Source organism: Cornus florida, unplaced genomic scaffold (genome assembly GCF_030987335.1).
Source record: "Cornus florida cultivar Cherokee Brave unplaced genomic scaffold, ASM3098733v1 CherokeeBrave_3.0.0_Hap2_Chr10, whole genome shotgun sequence".
Taxonomy (NCBI): domain Eukaryota; kingdom Viridiplantae; phylum Streptophyta; class Magnoliopsida; order Cornales; family Cornaceae; genus Cornus; species Cornus florida.
The window spans coordinates 16849552-16876327 of record NW_026775580.1 but is presented as its reverse complement, the minus strand read 5'-3'; the positions used below and the strand labels follow the sequence as shown (position 1 = coordinate 16876327).

At 36.2% G+C, this 26776-nt stretch overlaps 2 protein-coding genes across 5 annotated transcripts in view; both read left to right on the top strand.

The window, feature by feature from the left end:
- Nucleotides 1-4536: 4536 nt before the first annotated feature.
- On the top strand, nt 4537-5061 carry LOC132277406 (uncharacterized). Its single transcript, XM_059779269.1, has one exon. It carries the CDS (start codon nt 4537-4539, stop codon nt 5059-5061), a length of 525 nt encoding a protein of 174 aa, XP_059635252.1.
- Nucleotides 5062-15036: 9975 nt separating this feature from the next.
- LOC132278797 (pyrophosphate--fructose 6-phosphate 1-phosphotransferase subunit alpha-like) overlaps nt 15037-26776 on the top strand; it is a 44392-nt gene continuing 32652 nt past the window's right edge. For all 4 annotated transcript variants that reach the window (XM_059780685.1, XM_059780684.1, XM_059780687.1 and 1 more), the window contains exons 1-6: nt 15037-15202; nt 20374-20546; nt 20916-21031; nt 24454-24528; nt 24613-24726; nt 24896-24963. In XM_059780685.1, coding sequence (XP_059636668.1) covers nt 15113-15202; nt 20374-20546; nt 20916-21031; nt 24454-24528; nt 24613-24726; nt 24896-24963 — 636 coding nt within the window. In that variant the 5' untranslated portion in view covers nt 15037-15112. The remainder of the gene's footprint in view (nt 15203-20373; nt 20547-20915; nt 21032-24453; nt 24529-24612; nt 24727-24895; nt 24964-26776) is intronic.

The window sequence follows — 26776 nt, the reverse complement described above, 5'->3', positions numbered from 1 at the left end:
ATGCCCTTGATGAAAGGTACCTGAAAATGATGAGATCTTACTAAATTATGAAACGAGATGGAATAGAAATGAAATTGTTGTTGACAACATATTCTCATATCTCGTTACTCTTGATATTGATAATGAGGATCCGGAACCTCAAAACGTCGAAGAATGTCGATGAAGAAATGAGTGGCCAAAATGGAAAGAAGCGATACAAGTAGAGCTAAATTCATTAGCTAAATGTGAAGTATTTGGACCAATAGTCTAGACACCTGAGGGTGTTAATCCTGTTGGGTACAAATGGGTGTTTGTACGAAAACGTAATGAGAAAAATGAAATCGTGAGATACAAAACTCGACTAGTAGTTCAAAGGTTTCTCACAGAGACCTGGTATTGATTATGAGGAAACATACTCTCCTGTGATTGATGCACCCACATTTAGATTCATAATACATTTGGCAGTAACAGAAAGATTGCATATGCATCTAATGGACGTGGTTACAGCATATTTATATGGATCACTAGATAGTGATATTTATATGAAAATCCCAGAAGGATTTAAAATGTCTGAAACAAAACCACGTAATATGCACTCGATAATATTACAACGATCCTTGTATGGATTGAAGCAATCTGGACGCATGTGGTATAATCGCCTTAGCGATTACTTACTCAAAGAAGGGTATGTGAAAAGTCATATTTGTCCATGCATTTTTATTAACAAATCAAAATCTGGTTTTTTTATTGTTGCAGTATATGTTGATGATCTGAATCTTGTGGGAACATTGAGTGAGATCGAAAAGACGGCCACTTATTTAAAGAAAGAATTCGAAATGAAAGATCTCGGAAAGATAAAATTCTGCCTTGGGCTGCAGGTTGAACATTTTTCGAGCGGTATTCTCATCCATCAATCAACATATACAGAAAAGATTCTGAAACGTTTTCATATGGATAAAGCCTATCAATTAAGCTCTCCCATGATTGTCCGATACATCAAGAAGATCATTTTCGTCCATGAGAAGATGATGAAGAATTCCTTGGTCCTAAAGTGCCCTATTTCAGTGCGATTAGTGCTCTTTTGTATCTTACAAATTACACAAGACCTGATATAATTTTTCCAGTCAATTTATTAGCACGGTACAGTTCTGCACCAACTCGCAGACATTGGAATGGAATCAAACACATATTGCGATATCTTTGTGGCACAACTGATATGAGATTGTTTTATTCAAAAGCATCAAATTCTCAATTAGTTGGATATGCAGATGCCGGCTATCTCTCTGACCCACATAAAGCCTATTCACAAACAGGGTATGTGTTTACCTGTGACGGTACAGCTATATCATGGCGATCTATGAAACAGACAATGATTGCCATTTCTTCAAATCATTCTGAGAAACTCGTAATTCATGAGGCAAGTAGGGAATGTTTTTGGTTGAGATCAATGATCCAACATGTGGTCTCTCATCAATAAAAGATAGCCCAACAGTATTATATGAAGATAATGTGGCATGCATTGCACAGATAAAAGAAGGATATATTAAAAGTGACAGGACCAAGCACATCTCACCAAAATTCTTTTATGCATATGAACTCCAGAAAAAGGATGACATTGATATTCAGAAGATACGTTCATATGAAAATCTAGCAGATCTATTCACTAAAATGCTTCAAACTACAACATTTAAGAAGCTGGTGCACAACATTGGAATGCGTCAACTAAAGAATCTTCAGGGTTGATCTAATGAGGGGGAGCAATTGATTGAAGAGGTATTGACATACTGTACTCTTTTTCCTTCGTCCAGGTTTTATCCCACTGGGTTTTCCTGGCAAGGTTTTAATGAGGCAATTTTAATCTATGCAATACCATTTTCAGATACATAAGAATACTGTACTCTTTTTCCTTCGCTAGGGTTTTGTCCCACTGGGTTTTCCTTAGCAAGGTTTTAACGAGGCATATTCTTAGTATAATATTGTGGACCCCAAGGGGGTGTGTTACATATATATATCTATGTGGTGTCCACAATAAATGAAGTCAATGATGACACAAAATTGGCGTGAGAAGGAAGATTGGAAGATTAGCTTACTGTGAAAGCCATTATCATGGCTTGTTTGGGAAGCCTCAGTGTATGCTTATAAATAGGCTTCTTGTATACAATTGATGGTGTAAGGACAAATAGTTTTCTCTCTCTCTTTATTCCATCTCTTCGTTCTCTCTCTCTCTATCTCTCTAAAGCTCTATTTTTATCTCTTTTATAATATTACTCTCTATATATATATATATATACCCACACACATATTTTATTACAAAATTAATGAACTTTGGTAAGATAGCAAGTTTGATTTTCATAAGAGATTTGATTTTCATTTAAAAACATTTTCAGAAATCAAACACAAAAGAATTAATGTTTTACATACTGGATGAAGCTTGTGTGGCCCCACCCTATGCCCCCATTGATGTAGTGGCTTGCCCTATTATAAAATAGAGTAAGATCAAAATAATAAAAAAGAAAGAGGCTAAAATCGAAAGCTTCAAATTAGTGTTTTCGGTTGTACAACTAGTCATTTTATTTTTCAAATTTTTTTACTAAATTTATTTTCATATTTTGTCTCCAAAGTAGAAATAAACATTGTTTCAAATAGTATTAAATACACTCCAAAAAAGCCAACACATTAAAGAAAAGCACGACACAAAAGCAGTTACCAAACAAGTCCAAAAATATTGTATTTCCAAAAAAAAGTTACAACCGTATTGTACATAAACAATGACTCTTCAAATTGACACTTCTATAAATTTATATATATTGCTGCATTGAATCTATATAAACTATATCAACCACAACTAAGCATTTTTTCTATTACTAAGCCTTTATTTAATTACTTGGTGGGTTTATGTGTGTGTGTGTATATATATATATATTTTAGATTTTTTTTTAATCATATAATGAAGAATTAAGTGGGTTGAATTTTATAATTTAATGGACTTTGGTAAGATAGCAAGTTTGATTTTCATAAAAGATTTGATTTTCATTTAAAAACATTTTCAGAAATCAAACACCAAAAGAATCAATGTTTTATATACTTGATAAAGTATTCATATTGATCATTTCTTCAATGTTATCATATATTCCATAAGATGAATGAGCTTCGTGCATCTTCATGCACCAATTTTGCTAATGTTTATGGGTATCATTTCTGTTAAACTTTCACGAGACTTCACTCGTCCACTAGGGATGCATTGGGGTTTAAAAGGTTTGTTGCATATGCTAAATGCAATGGTCATTCCCACGAAAGAGGATTTATTTATGTTATTTCATTTTATTTTTGTTTTGTATTGCTAAGGGGCTAGTAATATACTACCTCCTTCCCATTTTTAAATCTCGGCTTCGGGAATCGTGACTCTCGGCTTCGGGAACCGTGACTCACAAATTTGTGAGTCATGGTTCCCGAAGCCAACATTTAAAATGGGATGGAGGTAGTATAAGTTTTGGGTAAATATGTTTTTTTGGAACATGTATATATCTTGGATTGGACTTATACAGTTAAACATAATTAATTAAATTTTCAAATTAGAAATAACTGTAATGCCTTAGATGACCTCGGGTTCGGGTAAGGACCCGAACACCCTGATTTGGGTTGTTACAAATTTGGTATCAGAGCTTTAGGTTCGAAAACTTAAGGACGACGGGTAGAGTTAGGTTTGACGACATTACATGTTTTTGTGGTTATTGTTTATCTAGTTAAAAAGTATCATTTGTTATTGTGTGTTTATATGCGAATTGATTATGAGAGTTATGAAATGATGATTAAATTTAAGTATGTCTAAATGTTAAATACTTATGTGTAATCATTTATCTGATTAATGAAGTGATTGAATTAGTTTAAAGCATGCTCAATTGACTACGTACTTAATTATTAAGTGTTTATTATTTATGAAAGCATGTGTTATATGATGTGATGATGTTTATTTGAGCATGATAGATATGATCTTATTTTAGGACATGGTTGCATGTCTCGGTTTAAGTTACGGTCGCTCATCTACTAGGGAGTGGATGTATGTGTGACTAGTTTGTTTCGTTATTGACAAGTTTGAGTGTTCGTGGCAGTGATGTGTGTTGGGTTAGATCCACGTATGTGAGGAACTTGACCATTCCTATGTCTCTAAATGTTTTAGTTTCTATTGAACGGATAGTGCGAGTACCATAGCTCGTGGATTGAGCTATTTCATGTATCTTTGTCTTAATCGTGTAGTTGCTTTTGTAGTAAAGCACTTGAGGACTACGTGAAGAGATGAATCTGAATGAAGTTGGAGAGCAAGTAAGTGAAGGGACATCCAAACCAGATAGGGTTTCACTGGGATAGGGCCAAGATAGAGAGGTGAATGATAATCCACAAGTACCGGTGGACGATGTCCTATTAGCAGGGACCGTAGCCTCAGCTTTTCAGAATTTAGTGTGTACCACAGCTCCTCAAGTGGTACCACAATCGGCTATTCAGCCACAAGAGACGGAGATGGATTAAAATCTTCGTTACATTATTCAGTTTGACAAACTCATGAAAGTAGCATTTGAGGAAGGTCCAGATCCGTTGGTAGCGGACGATTGGTTAGAACAAGTTGAAAAGCATTTTAGGGCAATAACCGTAACTAATGATCAGTTGATAGTTACATTAGCCACATATAAGTTTATTGGTAATGCGGAAGCATGGTGGAAGACCATGAATAGTACGCATGATACTGACAGTATGAGGTGGGATACATTCAAGAATCTTTTCTTTGATAAGTATTTCCCACAAACTAAGAGATGGGAATTGAGGATACGGTTTGACGGTCTTGAGCAAGGTGACATGTCAGTCACGAAGTATAAGAACAGGTTCACTTTTCTTTCACGTTTCGCTATAGATGTGTTAGGGAACGAGGGGGAGAAGACATGGCGGTTTGTGTTCGGCCTAAATCATTCTATTAGGCCAAGGGTAACGTTTTTGGGGTTAAAGAGTTACTCGGAGGTGGTTACGAGGGTACTGATGGAAAAAGCAGAAGCTAAATATTGGCAAGAAATGAGTGGTATTGTGGGCTTTTAGGAATGAGTTATGAGTGTGGGTACGTCTTCCGGGAGCCAGGGCAGGAAGAGGCACATATATGCTTCATTGTTTTCTCAGGAGTAGCGGACGACATATGCTACTTCTACGGTTGGTACGTCTTCAGAGTCCTCTAGGACGAATGTGGTATGTTATCGTTGTAGGCAGCCAGGACATCGCAAGGCGAAGTGTCCTCTTGATAGACCTAGTTCCGAAGTTTGTTTTCGGTGTGGTCAGTAGAGCCACATGAAGAGGGACTGTCCACAGAGGAGATGAGACATTACTATGATTGATCCTTGTTGTAACGGGGGAAACTTGTGAGATTGGGCGGATGCCTAGTATTGTAACGGAGGATACATATGAGTTTTGTAACAGGGGATACCTGTGACTGTGTTGTAACGAAGGTTACCTGTGAGTCATGTCGTGTTGTAACGGGAGACACCTGTAAGTCGTTTTTGTGTTGTAACCGGGGACACCTGTGAGTCGTTTTGTGTTGTAACAAGGGACACCTGTGAGTTTTGTTATGTTGTAACGGGGGATACCAGTGAGTCGTGTCGTATTGTTGTCTGTGAGTTGTGTCGTATTATTGTCTATGAGTTATGTCATATTGTTATCTGTGAGTCTTGTCATGTTGTTACCAATGAATCGTATGTGTGTTGTGTCGTAATGGGGGATACCTGTGGGTCTGGTGTTGTAACGAGGGATACCTGTGAGATTGGGCGGATGCCTGTGTACTATTGTTCTGGTTGTAACGGGGGCTACCCGTGAGTTTTGTGCAATATCTATTTTACCTATGCTAGGATGGTGGACATATCCCATAGTGTGGTTCCGAACTGGGGTGATACTGATGATGGTTGGTGTGTGAGCCCCTAGGGCAGGATACAGTTCGAGATGTTTTGTATGGGTTTCATGTTGTAATGTTATACCAGTTGTGACCATTATGTGTTAAAGAAATGACGTATTTATATGACTATGCGTGTATTCACAGACAGTTTTATTGGATAACGATGTGTATTTTATGAGCAGTTGAGGTCCAATTGTTGGTTTTATTAAGAGATTGATGGCAGAAGGGTTTTTAGCCATGTTACTCTAAAGGTTATTGATGTGGTCGTTTAGCATTACGTAGTTTGTATAAATGAAAGATCTAGATTACTACTAGTAAGGTTTTTCTTTAGGCAGGATGGGACGCGATGTCCTTAGATTCGTTGTTTAGCCCCTAACGCTTTGGGAAGGGACACTAGTTCATATTACATATGGATGGTAGGTGTATGAGTTACAGATTATGCTGTTTCATCTCTATATAGTTCCTTTTTCTTGGCATTTCGTATGCAAGGTATCGGTAGGTACGTGTTTAGTTCTGTTGCGGGAGAGGGACTTGCTTTTCCTTCTTCTTGATTCAGTTCTGGCAAGGACTTTGTTGCTTCTGAGTTTTGTATCTCCACATAGGAGTTATGCATGTCAGCGGACGAAAGGACTTTATAGAGTCCTCTCTTTTATTAGGGACCCCGAGTGAGGGTTTGATCTGGATCGTTCGACTTGCCTCCATAATAAGAGATGAAGTCCTTGGTTTTGTGGGATTGGTTCCGAGAGGTTACGATCGATACGGCATAAGACGTGACTTGTTAACCGTTGTGTATGTTTTCTCAGAGTCTTAGTGTTAGCAGTGGTATCTAATAGCTGTGATGTGACTCGTGTGTTGGGAATAGTTTGTTACCTAAGAATTGACTCTAGAGGGGGGGGGGGGTGAATAGTGTCAAAGGCTAATTTTCGCAATTTATAGAAATACAATTTCTAATCAACAATCTAACCAATTATGCAATAATCAAGATATGAAAGTAAGATGTAAAAATAAACAATTTAAAGTATAATTGTAAAAGAGATAAGGGAAGAGAAATTGCAAACAATAATTCGGCAATTTTAGCGAGGTTCGGAAACTCCTACTCCTCGGTTCAAGATCCCTCTTGAGACTTCCCAATCCACTATAACTTCTCCTTACGGGTGGAGAGCAAACCTTTACATGAAGCAACTCCTTGCTTCACCTTGTTAAGAGACAACCTTTCTTAATCTTCCTTTGGGTCACACCAACCCGGTGGGTCAAACCAACCCTTACAATTGATAGGAATAATAGCAATGAAATACAATAAATCTCTCAAAGATAGTACAATTTTCAGCTCACAACTAGAGTATTGATGAATATAAATGAAGCTCAAACTCTATGAATGATATGAATAAGAGAAGATGATTTAAATAAAAAAGCTCTTATGAACTTAATAAGATCTCTCAAGTGTAGAATAAAGCAAAAGCTCTTTGAGGATTAGAACTAGAACAAAAGCCCTTTGAATCCTTAGTTGAATCTCTTAAGATTAATATGAGAATGAAATGAGAGAAATGAAGAGAAGATGAGAACAAAAGCTCTCTAATGCAATATAATGTCTCTTGAATGGTGTATTTTATTCTTAGACATTCCCTTGGTATTTATAGAGGTTTTAGAAGCTAAATAATGATGCTAGATGAGTAAAATTCGAATTTAAAGTCAAAGTAACCGTTATTCACAAATTTAGGCATAATTTCAAATTTTGGGCACATAGAGCCTGCTCCCTTAAACATGGAGCCAGCTCCCTTAGCTCTGAGAGCCTACTCCCTAAACATGGAGCTGGCTCCCTTGCTGGGAACAAGCTGAAATTCGCTACTGGACTAGAAAAAGCCTGCTCTACTTTGAATGGAGCCAACTCCATTGTTGGGCAGACTTCAAATGGACATAACTCAGTCCATTTAACTCCAAATGAGGTGAAATTTGAATCTACATTTATTTCCTTGAAGTTAGCTTTCTAATGCCACTGGCCTTAATAAAAAATTCCAACCACAAAAATAGTTATGGCCGTTTTCGTGCAACCTGGTTAGAAATTTTGCAGACCAGAAACATGTATTTTGTAATGCTCATATCTCATCCAATTCAAATCATTTTTAGGTGAAATTTGAGTCTAAACTCAAAGGCTCGAAGTCAACTTTCCAATGCCACTTGCCTTACTTAAAAATTCCAATTATAAATTCTAATTATAAAAATAGTTATAGCAGTTTTAGTACAGGCTGGTCTGAAAATTTTATGGGCTGAAAATTACTTCTTATGAGATAGCCATCTTTCTAGCCCTTAGGACTTTGATATATGGTTCAATTCAGTTCAAATCCAGTTTCTAAGAGTTTAGGGACATATAAGGAGGATAAATATCAAGTGCATTGTGTCCTAGAGTCATTTACCAAATTATGGTAACAAAGGCTTTAAAGATGGAATATTAAGTTCAATGCATTTTCCTTGTTCTTTCTAGAGACCAAATTAAATATTATGATTAATGTGCATGGTCTTAGCATTTCTAGCTTAAGTTATGAGTTCTTTCAAAGCTTATGCAAGCTTAAACTAACTCATTCTTTAGTAAAGACTCCACATGTCATATATGATAAAGTTCATAGTCTATTGCTGAGGATATAGGAATATATGAATGATAATGATGATATGCATGATCCTCTAGAGATGAGCTTCAAATGGATTCATAAATACTTTAACATTGAATCATAAACACTCACCATCCTATCTACCCATATCTTCAAGCTTTGACATGATCATTTTGGCTTTGAGGTATCCTTGCTTTCTTCCTTCCTTTGAGTTGCTTTCTTGTTCATTGTAGTCCAAGCTATCTTTGGACGGACATTGCATTTTGTTCCTTGCAACTTCAACTCTTCTTTGTATCCATTTCTTTCATTGATGTGATATTAAATAAGGGAATACTTGGAATGATCTTTAGTGCTTCATTGAGGTCATTCTTTGAATGTGAATAATCTGTATAACACTCAATATAAACATTAGTCCTTAAACACCATTAATGGTTTGTTATCATCAAAACAACTAGATTTTACTTGGATGAAATCCTTAAGGTCAACATAGTTAGACCATGTGTTGTGAACCGTATGTCTAGAGTTAGACATAGAGATTGATGTGCGCATATGCTTAGGGATTAGACCTGAGAACAAGAATAATATTGATGTTGAGGTCAGATTGAGGATGGGAATGGCCTGGCCAACCATTTCTCAGAGTCAGTCTTTGTTTAACATAATGTCAAGTCAAAGGTCAACAATCATTGCTTTTAGTGTGATTAGTGACAGTCAGAACATGGTGTTGTGCGTTACGTACGTGTGGTGGTGCGATCCCATTTTAAAGTGAGTCTTACTTGGGATTGATGGTATTCTTTGTACGTGTTCAGGTGACTTGTCGTGGATGGTGGTGTACTTGGTACGGGACTACGTACCTAGGAGCTTTAGTTGTTGGATCAGTTGATCCTTGAGTTATGCTGATGGGTTGTTTCTTGGGTACCTGATGGTATATTCGGCAGGTTTGATGACCTTTTAGGTTACCGTTGTGGGTGTTCACTTATGATATAGCTATTGAGGACAGTAGTTGTCGGAGATAGTTTTAAGAGTATTCTTGGGATTACGAGTTGAGCTCGTATCTTGGTTCGTTAAGCGATTTTGTAACCATTATTCTTGTGAGCCTTAGGGTGTTTGGTGCGGATTAGGTGAAGCGTTGTTGGTTGGTCCTACCTCGTATGGGATCCAATAATTTCTGGTGGGATGTCTTGTGTGGATCGCGTTGATGCGATTTTATGTTTCGGATCGGTTTTGACATGGGTTGAGTGTTTTTCTCTTCATCCCACGAGCGGGAGTAGATGGTTAAGTATTGTGGTGACTTGGATTGAATGATTCTTTTCGTGATGCGTGTATTCATGTGGGTTGACTGATGTCATCTTTTGCGGACTTAATATCGATTAGTGTTATGTTTTGGTTAGAAGGATGACAATCCTAATGGTTCTAAGTGGTTAGGACTCGGTAGAGTCACGGAGTTTAGTTGGGGGCTTGTGCCTCGTGTGTTTTGTATCTGGCGGTGGAGAGTTTTTGTTCGGCACAGGGTGTGTTTTTTCATTCAGTCAGTTATTATGGGGGATGAGATTGCATGTGACTGTGGTCACTATTCGGTTGATGTTGCGTTAGGTCACAAGCACAAGGTTGCGAGTGACTTAGGATGTGGGATTTTTCGTGTTGAGATTTTTGGTATGGCGTGTTGCGTGGGATAATCGGAGACGTACTCCGTTTTTGTATCCTTTCGTCCTTCACTTGTGATGTGAGTTGATTTCGGGAATGAAATCTTTTAAAGTTGGGCAGATTGTGATGTTTATGATTTTTCCTATTTTCCAATTTCGGAGATTTTTTAATTTTTTAGATTATTTTTTTGCCTCGTTTTGCGTGTTAGACACAGTGGAGTGTGCCAGATGAGTTCTGAAAGTTGATTGGAGCATTTCTTCGAGTTCAGAACTCTTAGAAATGCATCGTTGGCCATTTAGGTATTTTTAGTTTTTCGGGCCGGGAGGTCCCGGGCGGACCTGCAACCGGATTTGTAGTGTACGAAAATTATTTTTTGGGTCTGTTGCATGTCATACATTATTAATTGATGTATATTTATGTGGCTATATATTTTAGGGGTGTTCAAATAATCCGTCAATCTGTTAAACCGAATCGATCTGCGTGGTTTGGTTTGGTTTTCTATGTGGTTCGGTGATGGATTGAAAAATTAGTAATCCATAGTGACTGGATCAGTTATTGGATTAGGTGTTGAAAAAATAGATCCGATCCGATTCGATTCATAAACCGATCCATGGCCAATCCGTAGAATTGATATACAAATATTATATCACATATATAGTATACACTATATGCAGAATACATTATTGATGTTTTTATTTTCTTTAATCATTAAGTTTTCAAAAGTTTTATTGTTTTACGAACCCAAGATGCTTTACTACTTTTGTGGTTTAATGTTTTACACTTCTTAGTTTTTTACATTCCTTTTATTTGCATGGGTCTTTGGCCTCCCATCAATTCTCATATAATCCCACAAACCCACTGTTCTGCTCACAGTCTCTCATGGAAAGCCCACGTTACCGAGAAGCAGGAAACAGGGGCATTGCTCCTGGTTCAGAAGCCAGGTCAGCACTATCGTCACACTCACTCTATAAATCTCCCATAGAGAATCTCACCCCTTTATAGGCTATTCCCTCTACTCGCAGATCCAACGAGGAATTGTTATGTCTTATTCAAGCTCGCAATTGACTCACAATCCATGTGTTGATCTGAGTGCTAGGCTATATGCTTATGAATAAGAGAAAGAAAATGAATACTCTCGTCTCGGTCTCTTATGGAACCCAGACAAGTAAGCATTTCCAATTTACATCGGCCGATCATTTCCTCTTCATCTATATCTAATTTCTAGTGAGTTCAGAAGTTTTTCATTATTTTCTTTTATGAATTTTTGTTCTTTTCTTATGGAAAAAAAATCTTGATTGCTCCATCTCGTCACTTAGTTTCAGTTCTACCTTGTCATTTTCATAGCCCATTTATTAATATGTATAATCTTTATAAATTAACGCATGGCTCAGACGAAAATCAGTACTTCAAAACAAAGTTAACAATAACAGATTCTCTTTTTCCCTTTAAATTCAAGCATGACTCAAATGAAAATAGTATTTTGCCTCTAATTTCAGTTTTCTTAGTTGTGTTCTGTCAAGCCTAATCCGTGGGAACTGAACTAAACCAATAAGTTATTTTACGGATCGGTTTGGTTCGAATTGAGAGTCCCCACGGATCGGTTCGGTTTCAGATTTAGCCAATCCGTGAGGACCGGATTGGTTTGAATTTTACCCAAAACCGAACCTGTCTGATCCGTGATCAGCCCTAATGTGTTTAATATATTGGTGGGCCCCACATATATTTGATCATTATAATGACCATTTCCATCTTCATTTCTTTACGCCATTTCTTTTCCCTTTCTCTGTAATTTTTCTTTTTCTTTTTTCTCTTCCTTTTAAGCTTAGATCCAAGCCTTTCCTTTGGGAATTTGACTTTGCCACTGAAGGCAAAGTTAACGAGCACGACGAGAGCTTCGATTTTATCAGAGCGAAGTTGGATTTGGGTATTTTTGAGCATTTTGAATTTGGGCCTTTTTCTTAAAATCAAGGTAGAGTTATCTAACTATAAAAGTTCTTGATTTTGGTAGTTAATTGGATATTTTTCCCTCCTCTAGCATGTCAATTTGATGTTTAATTGAATGATTTCGTTCTAGGGTTTTGGTTTGTGTATGAGTTTTGTCTAATTGTTATGTTTAATGTGATTATATATATAACTTGTGTAAAAATTGCAAAAATGACAATTTATTGAGTTGTTATGTGATGGACTATATAATTCTCTTTACATGGTTGTTGTGAAGTTATTGGTTATTCACTTGCTAAATGATATTAAAAAGCTTAAAGCATGCTATAATTGTTAATTGATCTTGTTGTGGCCATGAAAAAGTCAATTGTATTGTGAAAGCATGATGATTAATGAATAATTTAATTTGAAGGTTTTTTTTCTTTTTTCTTTTTTTAAGCATGATGATGTTCACGAGTAAAAGAGGGTGTTGATGTGATGTGTGGACTCGTGATGGTGTGGGTGTGAAGTGTGGTTCCGTTGGGTATTTCATGCATTGCATTGTATTTGGATGGTGATGATAATTAATTGAAAATGGAAGTATTGTACGTGAATCCCCAGCATGATCTCTTATTCTTTTTTCTATTCATTGTATGTAAGGTATGTAATTATTTACCTTACTTGAGGAGATGCCACTTAGGCAATCTCTATTGAGCCGTTTTGCTCACTTTTCTACATTTTTCATGTTATGGGGAAGAGTTGGTGGATGTTGATCCTCCACATGCATGGACGAGATTAGAAAAGATTTCCATTTGCCATTTTGCATTAGATAATGTATTTTGTATTATTTAGACAAAATTTTATGTAATTGCCTTTATTGTTGTAACCTTGAAAATGTAACAATAATATTTTGAGACATGTTTAAATATGTTTTTTTGGAACATGTATATATATTGGACTGGACTTTTACAGTTAAACGTAATTAATTATATTTTTAAATGGGAAATAACGGTAGTGCCTTAGATAACCTTGGATTTGGGTAAGGACCCAATTAGTGATCCGAATCCCTTGGTTCGGATTGTTACAATTTATATTAATGAGTAACTAACTATTAATATGAAGGGGAAAAAAAGGTTTGAAGACGCACTTTATTTTAAAATAGAGTTGTTTGAAGTTAAAGGTGACTTTAAGAAATTTGTGTAGTTAATATGTTCTAACTATTTTATATAGTAAAAATGTTTTGATGTATATATTTTTAAAATAAAAAGGTGTTTATGGTGAAGGAAATTGACTTTTAATATTATTTATTTATTATCATTAGCCTTCTATTTTAGTGGTTTCTCCTCTACCTTTTAACCATTTAACGTGAATGGTGAGAGTTCTAGTCTTCAAAGGAGTTGTGTGAGTAGTGGTGTGTTTGAATTGCTTACCAATAAAAAAAAAATTATTTATTAGCTTAAATAGAATTAAAGAGTGACTTTTAATATCATTTATTAATTTATTTATTAGCTTAAATAGTATTAAGGTGTATATAATAATACTAAAATTTATAAAGAGTATAGATATAGATATGAATTACATTATCATCATCCAACACTACCAATCCCATCTCTAGTTTCGTACCCTATTTCAACCTTTTACCTCCAATTTGGTTTGGTGTTATACAATCGCAACACGCACAGCAATTTGGTGTGTTATATAAGTGCAACATACAATACATTTATGTTTGTGTTTGGTTTGTAGAAATAAAGTGACAATTCCGCTTTAAGAAACTTGACATTCTATTTAAATGAAAAAAAAAAATAAAAAATTTGAAAAAATATTTTAAAGAATTCAATTTTTCAACTTAAACGGTAAAATAATCAAATATTAGAAAGATAATTAATGTTCCTACTCCATTCCCATTCACTCTCATTTCATTTTCAGTGGCTATCAAGCAATATAACGTAGACCCCACATTCAAAACACCCCATTGATAAATAGTAGTGCTTTAGAGCATTCGCAGTGGGCTCGCGGAAGGCCCTTTCTGCGAGCCAAACAAACCAAACTCACTCCAGCAACCTCGCAGAATTGGGTGGGGCCCACAACAGCTCGCGGCCCGGCTCGCGATATTCCGCGAGCCCGAGCCCGATCGCGGAAATTTTTTTTCGCCTTTTTCCTTAACAAAGCGACGACGTTTTGCCTGAAGCGGTTTTTTTTTTTTTTTTTAGGCTACAACAATGCCAACAGTGAGGGACTGTTGGCAGCCTAGTTTTTTTTTGAAAAAACCCAAAATATGTTATTTTGAGCTTATTTTTTAAAAAATAAAATAAAATAAAATTCAGTAAATAAAAAAATATATTGTTTAGACACTGTTTGTCCAAAAAATAAATTATTTCTGCCAAAAATAAATTAAAAAACCTTTTTTTTTTTTGTTTTTTTTCCTTAAAATTTGATTTTTTTTTTTTTTTTTTTTATAAAAATTTTGCTTTAAATTTTAAATTACTGTCATAAACAGTGCATTTGACCGTTAAGGCACTGTTTGGCTGACACAAACAGTGCCTTAAAGGTTATAATATTGTAATTTTTTTAAAAAAAATTTAGTTTTGTAAAACTTTTTTTTTTAAAAAAATAATTAAAATTAAAATTTCATTTTGTTATTTCCATATGATTTTGTAATTCTTATTTTTTTATTCTAATTCATTATTTTTAATCTTAAAATTTAATTTAATTTAATTAATTAATTAAATTTTTTTTTTGAAGAGCGAAAATTTGAAGAACTTGATGGATTGTATGTTTCTGGGGAGAAAAACGGTTTCTGGGGAGGGAAAACGGTTGATGTGGCTTTTGAAATTGTTGACGTGGCTTTTAAAAAAGCTGAAGTGAAATTTTTAGAGAGTCAAAATCCGAAGAGGCCGGGCAGATGGCCTTAATAGTAAAGCACACGCACAGTGTACGAAAAAGTACTTGCTTTTAATGCGCAGTCTTAAACAAAAAAAAAGTGAAAGCAATCTCAACACTACACTACCAGTAACAGTGCAAAAGGTAAACCAAGAGACAAATAGCAATGGAATCGGACTTTGGGATACCAAGAGAACTCTCCGGTCTGCAAAAACTTCGATCTCTCTACCAACCGGAGCTTCCTCCGTGTCTTAAGGTGGTTGTTTTGTCTTCTTTGTTATTGTTTCACTGTATTTATTATGTTACATTCTCTGCCTCAATTTGTCACATTAGGCATCCCTTCATTTGCCTTCGATTGCTATTTGGTAGAGAAAAACATCCGTTTTGATTGCTAGTAGTTAGATTTCCTATATTTACTTAGAATTTATAGCATGATGATTTTTAGATTTTGAATTTTTGGAGGTCAGAAGTTAAAGTATAAAATCAAAATGCTAAATCAATTTATGCAATTTTTGACAACTTTTTGATCTATAATTTTACTTATTTGTTTGTTTTTTAATTCTTCACTGAAATGTGGAAGTAAACAGAAAGAAATTCTAGCATTATCTAATCTAATGCAAAAAGGGGATGGGATGAAACAAAAACGAAAGATATGCTGTTTTTCATGCGCCTCTTAGTTGTCTCTGTTGGAAATATGCCAGGAACAATATCATTTTTGACATATAGAAGGTAAATATTTTAGGAAGCATTGGCTAAAAGCATACTGGGATGTATGTAAAGTCGTCTGGTGATGCATAATGATATGAACAATTTTTTTAACCTCAGATTTTGTTGGACCACTGTTTGCCTGATAAAGAAACATGTGTTTCTTTTTAAATAAAAATGGGGTAATTGGCAGCCAGCAAAATGTGCTTGTTCTTACTGAGATAGAAATAACTTATTAAAAAGTTCATTTGAATACCTTCCAAGTCTTTCTTGATTTATTTAACCCTTGATATACCAATTGCTTCATATATACCGTATTGATTTTCTTTCTCTTAGTTGAAATACAATAATGCTATGTTTGGCGGCACCAAATCGGCAACTTGGATTAGGGATGAAGAAAATTTAGTACAAATTTTGAATAAAACTTCCTTCAATCCCAAATCCAAGACACCGATTCGGTGCTCCCAAACATAACATAATTGATTATACTTTACGGTTTGGATGATTAGGGTTTGAAGAAAGAAAGAAAAGAAAGAATGAGGGAGAAAAAGATGTAAAGAATGGTTGTAGAATGTTTTTGACATATCTACACCCATATATTTATATTATTGAAAATTAAGATTTACAATGGTACCCCACGTGGTATTTTTCTTGTAATTATGCTCATTACACGGTTATTCCCACATATTCCAAAACTCCCCCCCTCAAATTGTTGCACAGATATCTCTCATGTCCAACTTGGCTGCAATAGAATGGAAGGAATTACTATTCAAATCCTTTGTGAACAAAACTTCACGAAGGCTATGCAAATCACTCCATTATTTAACTTCTCGTTGATAAACTTTTTGTCAATTTCAGCATGCTTCGTTATATCATGTTGACGGGTTATGTGCAATGCTAATGGTTGCTTTGTTATCACAATATAGTTTCATAGCCCTATATTTTGCTTCAACAATGGACTTAGCCACTACCGATTGTTTCTTATGCAAGTAACCAAATTTCCTCCTATAAAGGTGCAATAGCATTTGGTGGACTGGCTATAATCAATCAAGCTTACCGAATTTGCATCTCTATAAGATACCTTTTAAAGGAGCAAACTTCACGTATCTTAGAATATGATATCATCATCATATCCTTGCTTTTTTCAAACTCAAAATACGATATATGATCTCTAAATGAACATGGTGTGATCAACATTACTCAGTTTGTACCCAAACTTGATATGACCTTCTGAAATCGGTTAAAGTTTGCCACCCGAAACTCCTCCCTGTGCCCTTTTTGTTGTTCTATATCTATAGTCAATGGTTGGTAGGCATTCAATTCTTCCCACATGCTCTTCAATTCTGAGTAATAATCTTCAACAGAACGATCTCCCTGCTGGAGATTAAAAATATCCTGGTACAACTAATAAATAGGAGAAATATTCTTCTTTGAAGAATACATGTCCTTGAGATTTTCCCAGATATCTTTGGCAGATTCTAGAAATGACACGTTGTTGAAGATCTCAGGCTCCAAATTGTTCCATAACCAAGTCATAATCTGAGCATCTTCTTTCTCCCAAGCCTCAATAATCATTTCACCACTAGTGGGTTTGGTTGATTTAAGATATAATAGTTTTTCTCGAGTCCGTAATAACACCTCTACGGCTCGAGACCATTGAAGGTAGTTTGAGCCTTTCAGTTTGGTGCTGGTGATTGACCCAAGTAGACGGGATTCCTTAGTATCCATCACAAGAGCTGCCGAACAAATGAGATATAGTAGCAAGAGGGAACCGAGATAAGAAAACCAAGATCTAGGCGAGATGGACCCGAGAGAAAGTATCGAGGAGAGAGCCGAGGAGGGATCCAAGAGAGATTGCTGAGACGAGAACTGAGATCACCGAGGAGTGATTGTTGAGAAGAGATTGCTGAGAGGAAGCCGAGGAGGGATCCGAGAGAGATTGCCGAGACGAGAGCTTAGATCATCGAGGAGAGATCGCCGAGAAGCGATTGCTGAGAGAAAGCCTAGATAGAATCAAGATCGGAGTCTGAACAAGACTAAAAAAAAAAATTAAAGAGGGATCGATTTCTGCTATGATACCATGTTAAAAGAGAGAGAGAGAAAGAGAATATATGAAACCGTATATCTTATTGAGTGAGTAATACAATAATACAATGGTGTTTATATAAGAGAAGTTACGGGAGTAGGTGAGTGGAGAACAAATAAACCTTATACATGATAATTCCATATATGGTAATGAGGGGTAGGTGACAACTCATACAATACTGTACAACATGACAACTCATACAATACTGTACAACAATTTCCATCAAAGTGCAACTAATCATACCTTGTTTTTACGTCATTCAGGCGGTAAGATAGTTGCTCTCATTGTGTATGTCGATGATATTGATCTTACCGAAGATGACACTACCGGAATTGCTGAGGTTAAGAGCTATATTGGCTGTTAGTTTGAGATTAAGGATCTTGGTCCCCTACGGAACTTCTTGGGCATTGAGGTGGCTCGCTCCAAGGCTGGCATTTTCATCTCTCAACGCAAGTATGTTCTTGACTTGCTTTCTGCTTCTGGTCAGCTTGGCGCTTGTCCTACTGATACTCCGATTGAGCAGAATCATTGGTTGGCTGATTTTGACGGGGAGTTGTTGTCAGGTGTTGGTCAGTATCAACGACTTGTGGGGAAGCTCAACTATTTATCCATGACTCAACCTGACATTGCTTATGCTGTGAGTGTCGTGAGTCAATTCATGCACTCTCCTCGTACCCCACACCTTGATGCAGCTATTTGGATCCTTCGCTACTTGAAAAGGTATCCGGGTCGTGGTATTTTGTTTTCCAATCATGGTCACTTACGTGTTGAGGCTTGGACAGATGCTGATTATGCAGAATTGGTTAAGATAGGTGGTCAACTTCGGGTTATTGTACCATTATTGGTGGTAACTTGGTTACTTGGCACAGTAAGAAGTAGGATGTTGTCTCTCGATCTAGTGCAGTGTATAGGGCTATGGCTCTTAGGGTATATGAGTTGCTATGGTTGAAAACCTTGATGACAAACTTGTGCCTTCTAGTGTCGCTTCCATTCTCACTCTACTACGACAACATGTCTGCCATTAGCATAGTAGCAAATCCCATTACATGACTAAGCATATAGAGGTTGACCATCACTTCATTCGAGAGAAGATCATCTCTGGTCAAATTTGCACTTCATTTGTCATAAGCTTTCAGCAGCTTATAGACATTCTTACAAAGGGCTTCAGCAAGATTGTGTTTGAGAATGCATTGTCCAAATTGGGCGTTTCAGATATCCACGCACCAACTTGAGGGGGAGTGTTAGCATATATGATAGTCACGATTTATGGAATGACTTACCATAATAGCAGAGATTTGATTATGCATATGTTAGCATATATGATAGCCACGATTTATGGAATGACTTACCATATTAGTAGAGATTTGATTATGCTATAGACTGTGTTACCTAGACTTGGCATATTAGCCCAGGGTGTTCGTGTCGACACAACACGACACGAACACTGACTCGGGATATGGGTCGGACACCCTTTCGCGACATCGGACACGGTTGATGAAGACTTGCTCATAGAAGATTATATTGTGGATGCTTGTTAGGGATTTGAACTTTTTTTCAAGCCTTTATGTTAGATCGGATGTGTTCTGTAAGTTTGTGGAGGCGGTTGGTTTGAAGATAGGGTTTTTGGAAAGTTGAAGATGATGGTTTCTTCATGCGCAGCTGTAGCAGATTTTCTGTTTTTGGTGGAGAGTATATTCATGCTTGTAGACTTTTCATATCCTTGGCAGACTAATGGTCTTTGTTGCTGCCAGCTGTATCCATTCTTATTTTCGTATACACGTTATATATGGACTACAACTGTGGGTTATAGCTGTAACCCACATCTATTGTGCACACATTAATACATTGGGCTTGGGCTATTATTTGGGCTGGGCTACTATTTAGACATTAAATTGTAAGAGTGTTTTAATAATATAATCCATTGGGCTGGGTTATTATTTAGTCAATAAATTGTAAGAGTGTTTTAATAATATAATCCATTGGACTGGGCTATTATTTAGATATTTTCTCTTGTAAGTTATTTTCTTATTTTCTTTTTGGTTTGAGGTAAAATAGTAAAAGATAATGTGGTTGCTAAAAGAGAAAAAAAGACTTAATAAAAAATATAAATTCAACTGGTGCAAACTAAAAGGTATACAAGTGACAAGAGTACTCTCTCCTTTACAACATATATGAAGTGTCCAAGTATCCGTGTCCGAGTTTTGGACACTTTTATTTCGTGTCCCCGTGTCCTATAATTTGATACATAGGAGGATCCGACCTCTAGACACATACTCATGTCCGACACTCGTGTCCGAGTTTGGGTAACATAGGCTATAGAATATGCCATAGAATATGCTTTAGAATATGCTGTGATTTGATTTAGATTTGATTTAGTTTCTTTTCTTGTAATATGAGCATGTGCTCTTTTTATCTATAAATACTAGAGTTATAAACGAGTGATTCATTTCATTCAAGCCTTTACACAATTCTCTCCTTCTTTTTTATATTTCTACTATTGCCTTTTTGGCTTAATGTTTATACCTAAATTTGGTTCTTGATACTTTACCTCATATATGTTGGCATATTTACTGCGCTTTTACTTATAAAAAAAAAAAAAATTACTGAGCTTTTATTCATGTAATTTCATTACACAGGGAACTACTGTCGGGGTAGAATTTGGTGATGCAACTACAGCTGCTGACCCCTCTGGTGCCCACACCATAAGTCGAACATTTCCACATACATACGGTCAACCTTTGGCTCATTTTCTTAAAGCAACTGCAAAGGTCCCCAATGCCCAGATAATTTCTGAGCATCCAGCAATTAGGTATACATTTGATCACTCATATATGTTTTCCTGCGAAGATATTTTTAACACATTTTGAATGTAACTCATTTTCGCTCATGTGTTATTGCAATAGCATTTTTTTATCTTCTTTAATTATTATGCTCTAAATTTAAATGAAAGACATCATGAGAAACTAGTCGCATTATTAAAATATTCACGCTTTCCTTTTGGCATTATTTATATTTTCCTATATACATGGTGGAAATGAAATTATTGGGTTTTAGTTTACCGGGTAAAGAATAGCCTCTATACATGTGCATTATTTCACTTAGACATTTGTAATAGCTTCCACTATGTTTGCTGTTTCGATCTTTATTTTTTTTTATGTTGTTGTTTTTTTGGTTTTAGGGTGGGAGTAGTCTTCTGCGGTAGACAGTCTTCTCCTGGAGGACATAATGTTATATGGGGTCTCCACAATGCTCTCAAAATTCACAATCCCTACAGCATTTTACTTGGATTTTTGGGTAAGTGGTATTCTCTTTTTGCAGTTTTGGCATTTGTTATTTTTATTTTATGTTTGAACCTGTATGCATTTATACACATATGCATGTTTACCTCTTGATAAGGAATCTATTGTTTTGTCGTCGAAATTCTTATTTTGGTTTTATTCATCTTATTACCACTTGGTATGGGCTCTCTATGATATATGATTATGTAATTTTGTTCATATATTATTCTTCTTTGTCGTATTGTTACCCATTGGAGTGTACGCTTTGAAAGCATGGAGGGTGGCGTGTGGGGTGGGAGTTTCAGCTTTTCCAGACTCCCTTCTGCTGTATTGATTACTGTCAACTAAGGAGGCATGTAGGGTTTTGAATGAGGGGAAGAGAAGTTGGGGTGATGCAGTTTTGAAGCTCGTGTGTGGTCATTTAGGACAGGGTTTTCTGGAATATTGAGGAAGAGAAAGGAGAGACGCATATTGCTTTACGGCCTGCCGCTACATCTTTGGTGCCAGTCATTCTTCGAGGCCAAGGCGATCTGTGTGGATTGTTTGCCTAAGCTATCCTGCGAAGGGCATTAAAGAGATTTTGATTATTACAAATATTTGAAGTTGTTATATTTATCATCCACTTGAGTTTAAGTTAAACAGGGTTCATCTCTAAGAAACTCAAAAGAAAGCTGGAGACCAATGGCAAAGTACAATGCAAAAAGTTCAAAGGATACTAATAACAAAGATGAAGACCTCAAGAGCTAAATGTGAAGGAAAGATAAAAGGAAGAATTCTACTTAAAGAAGAAGTAACAAAGTCAAAGCAAAGACATCAACCTAAAGGACTCCACTTAAGATCAGATGAATTGGGTAGTCTGGTTTGGAGAGAAATTGGATTTAAATTCTTTGTGCTTAGTTCTTTATTCTTTTGGGTTAATGGGAGGAATTGTAAATCAATGGAGATTCTTTCGTCTTTTATAGATAGCTTGAGGATGTAGTTTATGGTTTGTGCAGTTGTATTTGGGTTGCACTATCCCTTTCGATTGCTCTTTAATGAGATCTTACTTATTAAAAAAACTAAAGTGTTACCCATAGGCACTTTATCCTTTTGTTTCCTTAGTTGTTTTTGTGCCGTTGTGGCCCGAATTTGGTGCCGGGTCACAACAATGAGCTTTGTGTGGGTTCAATTTTTTGACCCGGTTTTTTTGCTTGCGGGTTGTGGACCCTGTTTAGTACTCCCTTATAGACCGATATATAATGGCTTTTAGGGTTTGGAGTGTGTTGGCGAATATCAATATCATAGGAGTGATTTTAGTCTATGATAGAATATTGATTGAAGTGATCTATGGTATTGATTTTAGGAATCCTCCATCAATGTATTTTCCATATTTATCACTTGTATTCTTTCACCTATAAATAGAGGTGTTGATTGTAAACAATATTAGGAGAGTAATAAAGGTGATGTAGCCCTTTCGGCTTTGTGCATGTATCCTTTTGTTTTTCATGTTTAATTTCTCACTTCAACTTTTATATCTATAACATGGTATAAGAGCAGGTTTATCATACTCCTTTACACTCTACTCGTCTCGGATCTTCGGATCAACTTGTCTTGGACTCTCGACAACTTCGTATTTAGCTTCAAGTTGGACACTTGAGTTAAAATCTCCGTGTACCAACTTGTCGACAACTTCGTATTTAGTTTCAAGTTGGACACTGAAGTAAAAATCTCAGTGTACCAACTTGAAGGGGGGTGTTGGAGAATTGATTTTAGTCTATAATAGAATATTGATTGGAGTGATTTATGGTATTGATTTTAAGAATCATCGATCAATGTATTTTCCATATTTATCACTTGTATTCTTTCACCTTGTTGTAAACCATAAAACGGAAGCGAAGAGATAAATAAAACAAGTAGAACAGACAGATATTACTTGGTTCAACCATTAGGGCCTACATCCACGGCACAAAGAGCCCAAAGGGCTACATCACTTTTATAATACTTTCTCAATTCATATACAATACAATGGTGGAGGTTCCTTTATATAGGAGAAGAAATTATGAAAATGGAAAGAATTAGAAAATAGGAAACAAGGAGGATTTTTCTCCACTGATTCCTTTAGTAACACCAAATCTTCAATAATAGGAAACAACATCAATTACTCAAAGATTTCTCCACTGATTCCTCCATTAAATCTTCAATACTCTCCCTCAAGTTAGAGCATGAATGCCCCACTTGCCATTGAGATGACGAGTAACAACAAGTGTGAATGATGAAGAGAGAGGAGAGAAGGTGAAGAACAATGCTACTGAACACACCGATAGCCCAAACAAGTCAACAAAAAACTGCTGACGACACGGCAAAGGCGAGGACAATGCTACCGAACACACCAGCAGCCCAAACAAGTTGATAAAAACTGCTGGAGACACAACAAAGATGAAGATAATGCTACCGAACACATTGACAGCCCAAATAAGTCAATAAAAAACTGCTGGAGACACTGCAAAGGCGAAAAACATTACTACCGAATAAATCAGCAGCCTAAACAAGTCACAAATAGTATCGAGAAACCCTTAGCAGCATTTCAGATGGTAAGGGAATACTCCAAAATAGGGGTCCGAACCTAGGAAAAGAAATTTGGCTCTGATACCATGTTGTACAGCATAAAACGGAAGCGAAAAGATAAATAAAACAAGTAGAACACACAGATATTACGTGGTTTAGCCACTAGGGCTTACATCCAAGGCACAAAGAGCCCAAAGGGCTACAACACTTATATAATACCCTCTCAATTCATATATAATACATTGGTGTAGGCTCCTTTATATAGGAGAAGAAATTATGAGAATGGAAAGAATTAGAAAATAGGAAACAAGGAGGATTTTTCTCCACTGATTCCTTTAATAATGCCAAATCTTCAATAATAGGAAACAACATCAGTTACTGAAAGATTTCTCCACTAATTCCTCCAATTAATCTTCAATACACCTATAAAGAGAGGTGATGATTCTAAACAATATTAAGAGAGTAATAAAGGTAATGTAGCCCTCTGGGCTTTGTGTGTGTATCCTTTTGTTCTTGTTTAATTTCTTTCTTCAACTTTTATATCTATAACAGAGTGGAATTATTGAGACACTGAAAAACGCAGAGAAAGAGAGTGAGCGAGAGCTAGGGTTTAGGGGCTGAAACTTGTAATCTCCTATTTTTCGCATAGTGAAAACTTTCGCCGGATCTCCACCGTGGATGTAGGCTTTGCCGAACCACGCTAAATCTTTGTGTTCTTTGCGTGTGGTGTGATTACTTTTCTGTCGTGTTTCTGGATTTGTTCTTGGGTTTGTCGCAACAGTTTTGTACTAAACATACTTTTTTTTTTCTTGACTAAGAGAAACCTTTTAATCTGATTTTCTATCGAGGAAAATGACTTTTATCTTAAAAGTATTCTTTTATGCCTATTACCAGGTGGTTCTGAAGGTTTATTTGCGCAGAAAACTCTTGAGATCACAGATGACATTCTTGCAACCTACAAAAACCAAGGTACTTATGAGCACTAGACCGTATTCACAAAGAAATTTTGATTTTTCATCTAGAAATTTTTTTTAAGTGTTGTAATCCTGCCAGGTGGCTATGATTTGCTGGGACAAACACAAGATCAAATAAGAACAACTGAGCAAGTTAACGCTGCATTGGTCGCATCCAATACTTTGAAGTTGGATGGCCTTGTCATTTTTGGAGGTATATTCATGCTCCCTTTTAATTTTTACCCTAACTATTCAACACACTATTATGGCCATCACCAAGTGGAATGGATGGATTAGGTACAGACTTAACCTTTTGATGACTCTACATTTAACATATTATTTTTTTCAAAATTTTCGTTTATGAAAATTTGGAATCTTTATAGGGGTAACATCAAACACAGATGCTGCTCAGCTTGCAGAGACATTTGCTGAAGCAAAATGTCCAACGAAGGTATGTTGTGCATGTGAGACTCTTTTTATTTATTTATTGTCCCCTGAATGTTTAGAGTTTATTGATACAAAGAAAATATTACAATGAAAAACAGAAAGAAGAAGAGGTTGCTATAGAGACAACCAAAACAAAACAGGCCCAGGCTTCCCCTAAACCTCCAGAAAGAAAAACAAAGACAAACAAGCTGCTAGAATAGCACTTGAAGATCAGCTAGAGATAGTCCCAACGAAGATAACCCTTCAATGCAAGCTTCCATGGCCAAAAGATGAGCAGAGATGACTGAACCCTCATGAAGTCTTCGGTTCCTCTATGACCAGAGACACCAAACAACACTAGTCTAAAAACAACAGGCCGGTCTCTTCCTCATAGAAGAAGGAGAATATGAGATAAACCACTGAGTTGCTGCATTAAAAGACTGAACTTGAAGTAAACTCTCCCACCCACAAAGTTGAATGAACCATTGCCATACAGAAGTAGCATAACCAGATGTCCAAAGAGATGATAATTAGAGTCCTCTCCAGAATAGCAATTATGGTAAATAGAGGGCAAATGCATCAACCCCTTTCTCCTCAAATTGAAGAATGAATGATTTGAATTATGCAGGACTAAGACCGCAATAATAGATATCCTAGGCCTGCAGCCATTCCAAACCAGAGAGTACCATGGAATTCTTAATCCATCAGTCCTACGAGCATTCCAACGTGATTTGAAACAAAAAGAACCAGGATTCCAAATGATAGCATCCTCCTCTAAATGATTAGAAGAATTATTCAAGAAACCTGGTATATTTTGAGGCCAAGATGCAGGAACTGACAATCTGTTATAATCCCAAAGAACATCAACACAATCTGAAAACTGAAAATCAGCAGATAAAAGTCTTTATAGCCCAAACATCTGCTGTAGAATGACTCCATGAAACCAAGGATCCAGAATAGACTTCCACACTACTGAATCAGATGATTTAGCAATCATATCCAAAAGTGTCCCCTGTTAGCATAATTATCTTTAAACCACTTGACCCAAAGAGCTTCTTTAGAATGAAGAAAGTCCTTGAGCAAAATACACTTACATGACAAATCAATACTTTGGAAACTTCTAATGCCCAAGCCTCTTTCAGCTTTTGGAAGAGTAACCTTCTCCCAACTAAACAAAACTGCAAATCTTTTTTCAAAATTGCCACATTGAAGAAAATTCCTTATCTTCCTCTCAATATGCAGCTGAACACCACTAGGAATTGAAAAAAACAGCAGACCGGCAAATAATAGTACTCCATCTGTCCCAAAAAAATTGTCTCTTTTGGGAACCATAACTCACAAATTCACGGTTCCCCAAAAGGGTCATTTTTTTGGGACCGAGGGAGTATGAAGAAATCACAGATTTAACTAGCTCCGTCCTTCCTGCAAGTGACAAGTTAAAAGAATGATTTGACAGTGAGTTTGATGTAGGGGAAGAAGAATAGAGTTGGGGAAGAAGAAGAATACAGAGAGAAGAAATTTCCACAATAATCTCAATATCAATATTCATAAAACGTCCATCACAATGCCTCCATCAGCTGTATATATAGGCTTAAAACCCCAAATAATTAAGAAAGTCAAATATAAAAATTAAGTAACATAATCCCTAAATAAATAAGGAAAGATTAAAGAAAGTCAAATATAAAAATCAGGGAACATAATCCCTAAATAAATAAGGAAAGCCGAATATAAAATAAAATAGAATAAATCAGAAATCATCCTCTGCGCCTACGCCTATAGTAAGTGCGTAGACCACTTGGCTCGGGATCTCCATCAATTCTCCCCGGCTGAGAAGAACT

Bases quoted from the DNA above. Each gene is read 5' to 3' on its own strand.
- LOC132277406 (XM_059779269.1), top strand. From the start codon at position 4,537: ATGAAAGTAGCATTTGAGGAAGGTCCAGATCCGTTGGTAGCGGACGAT.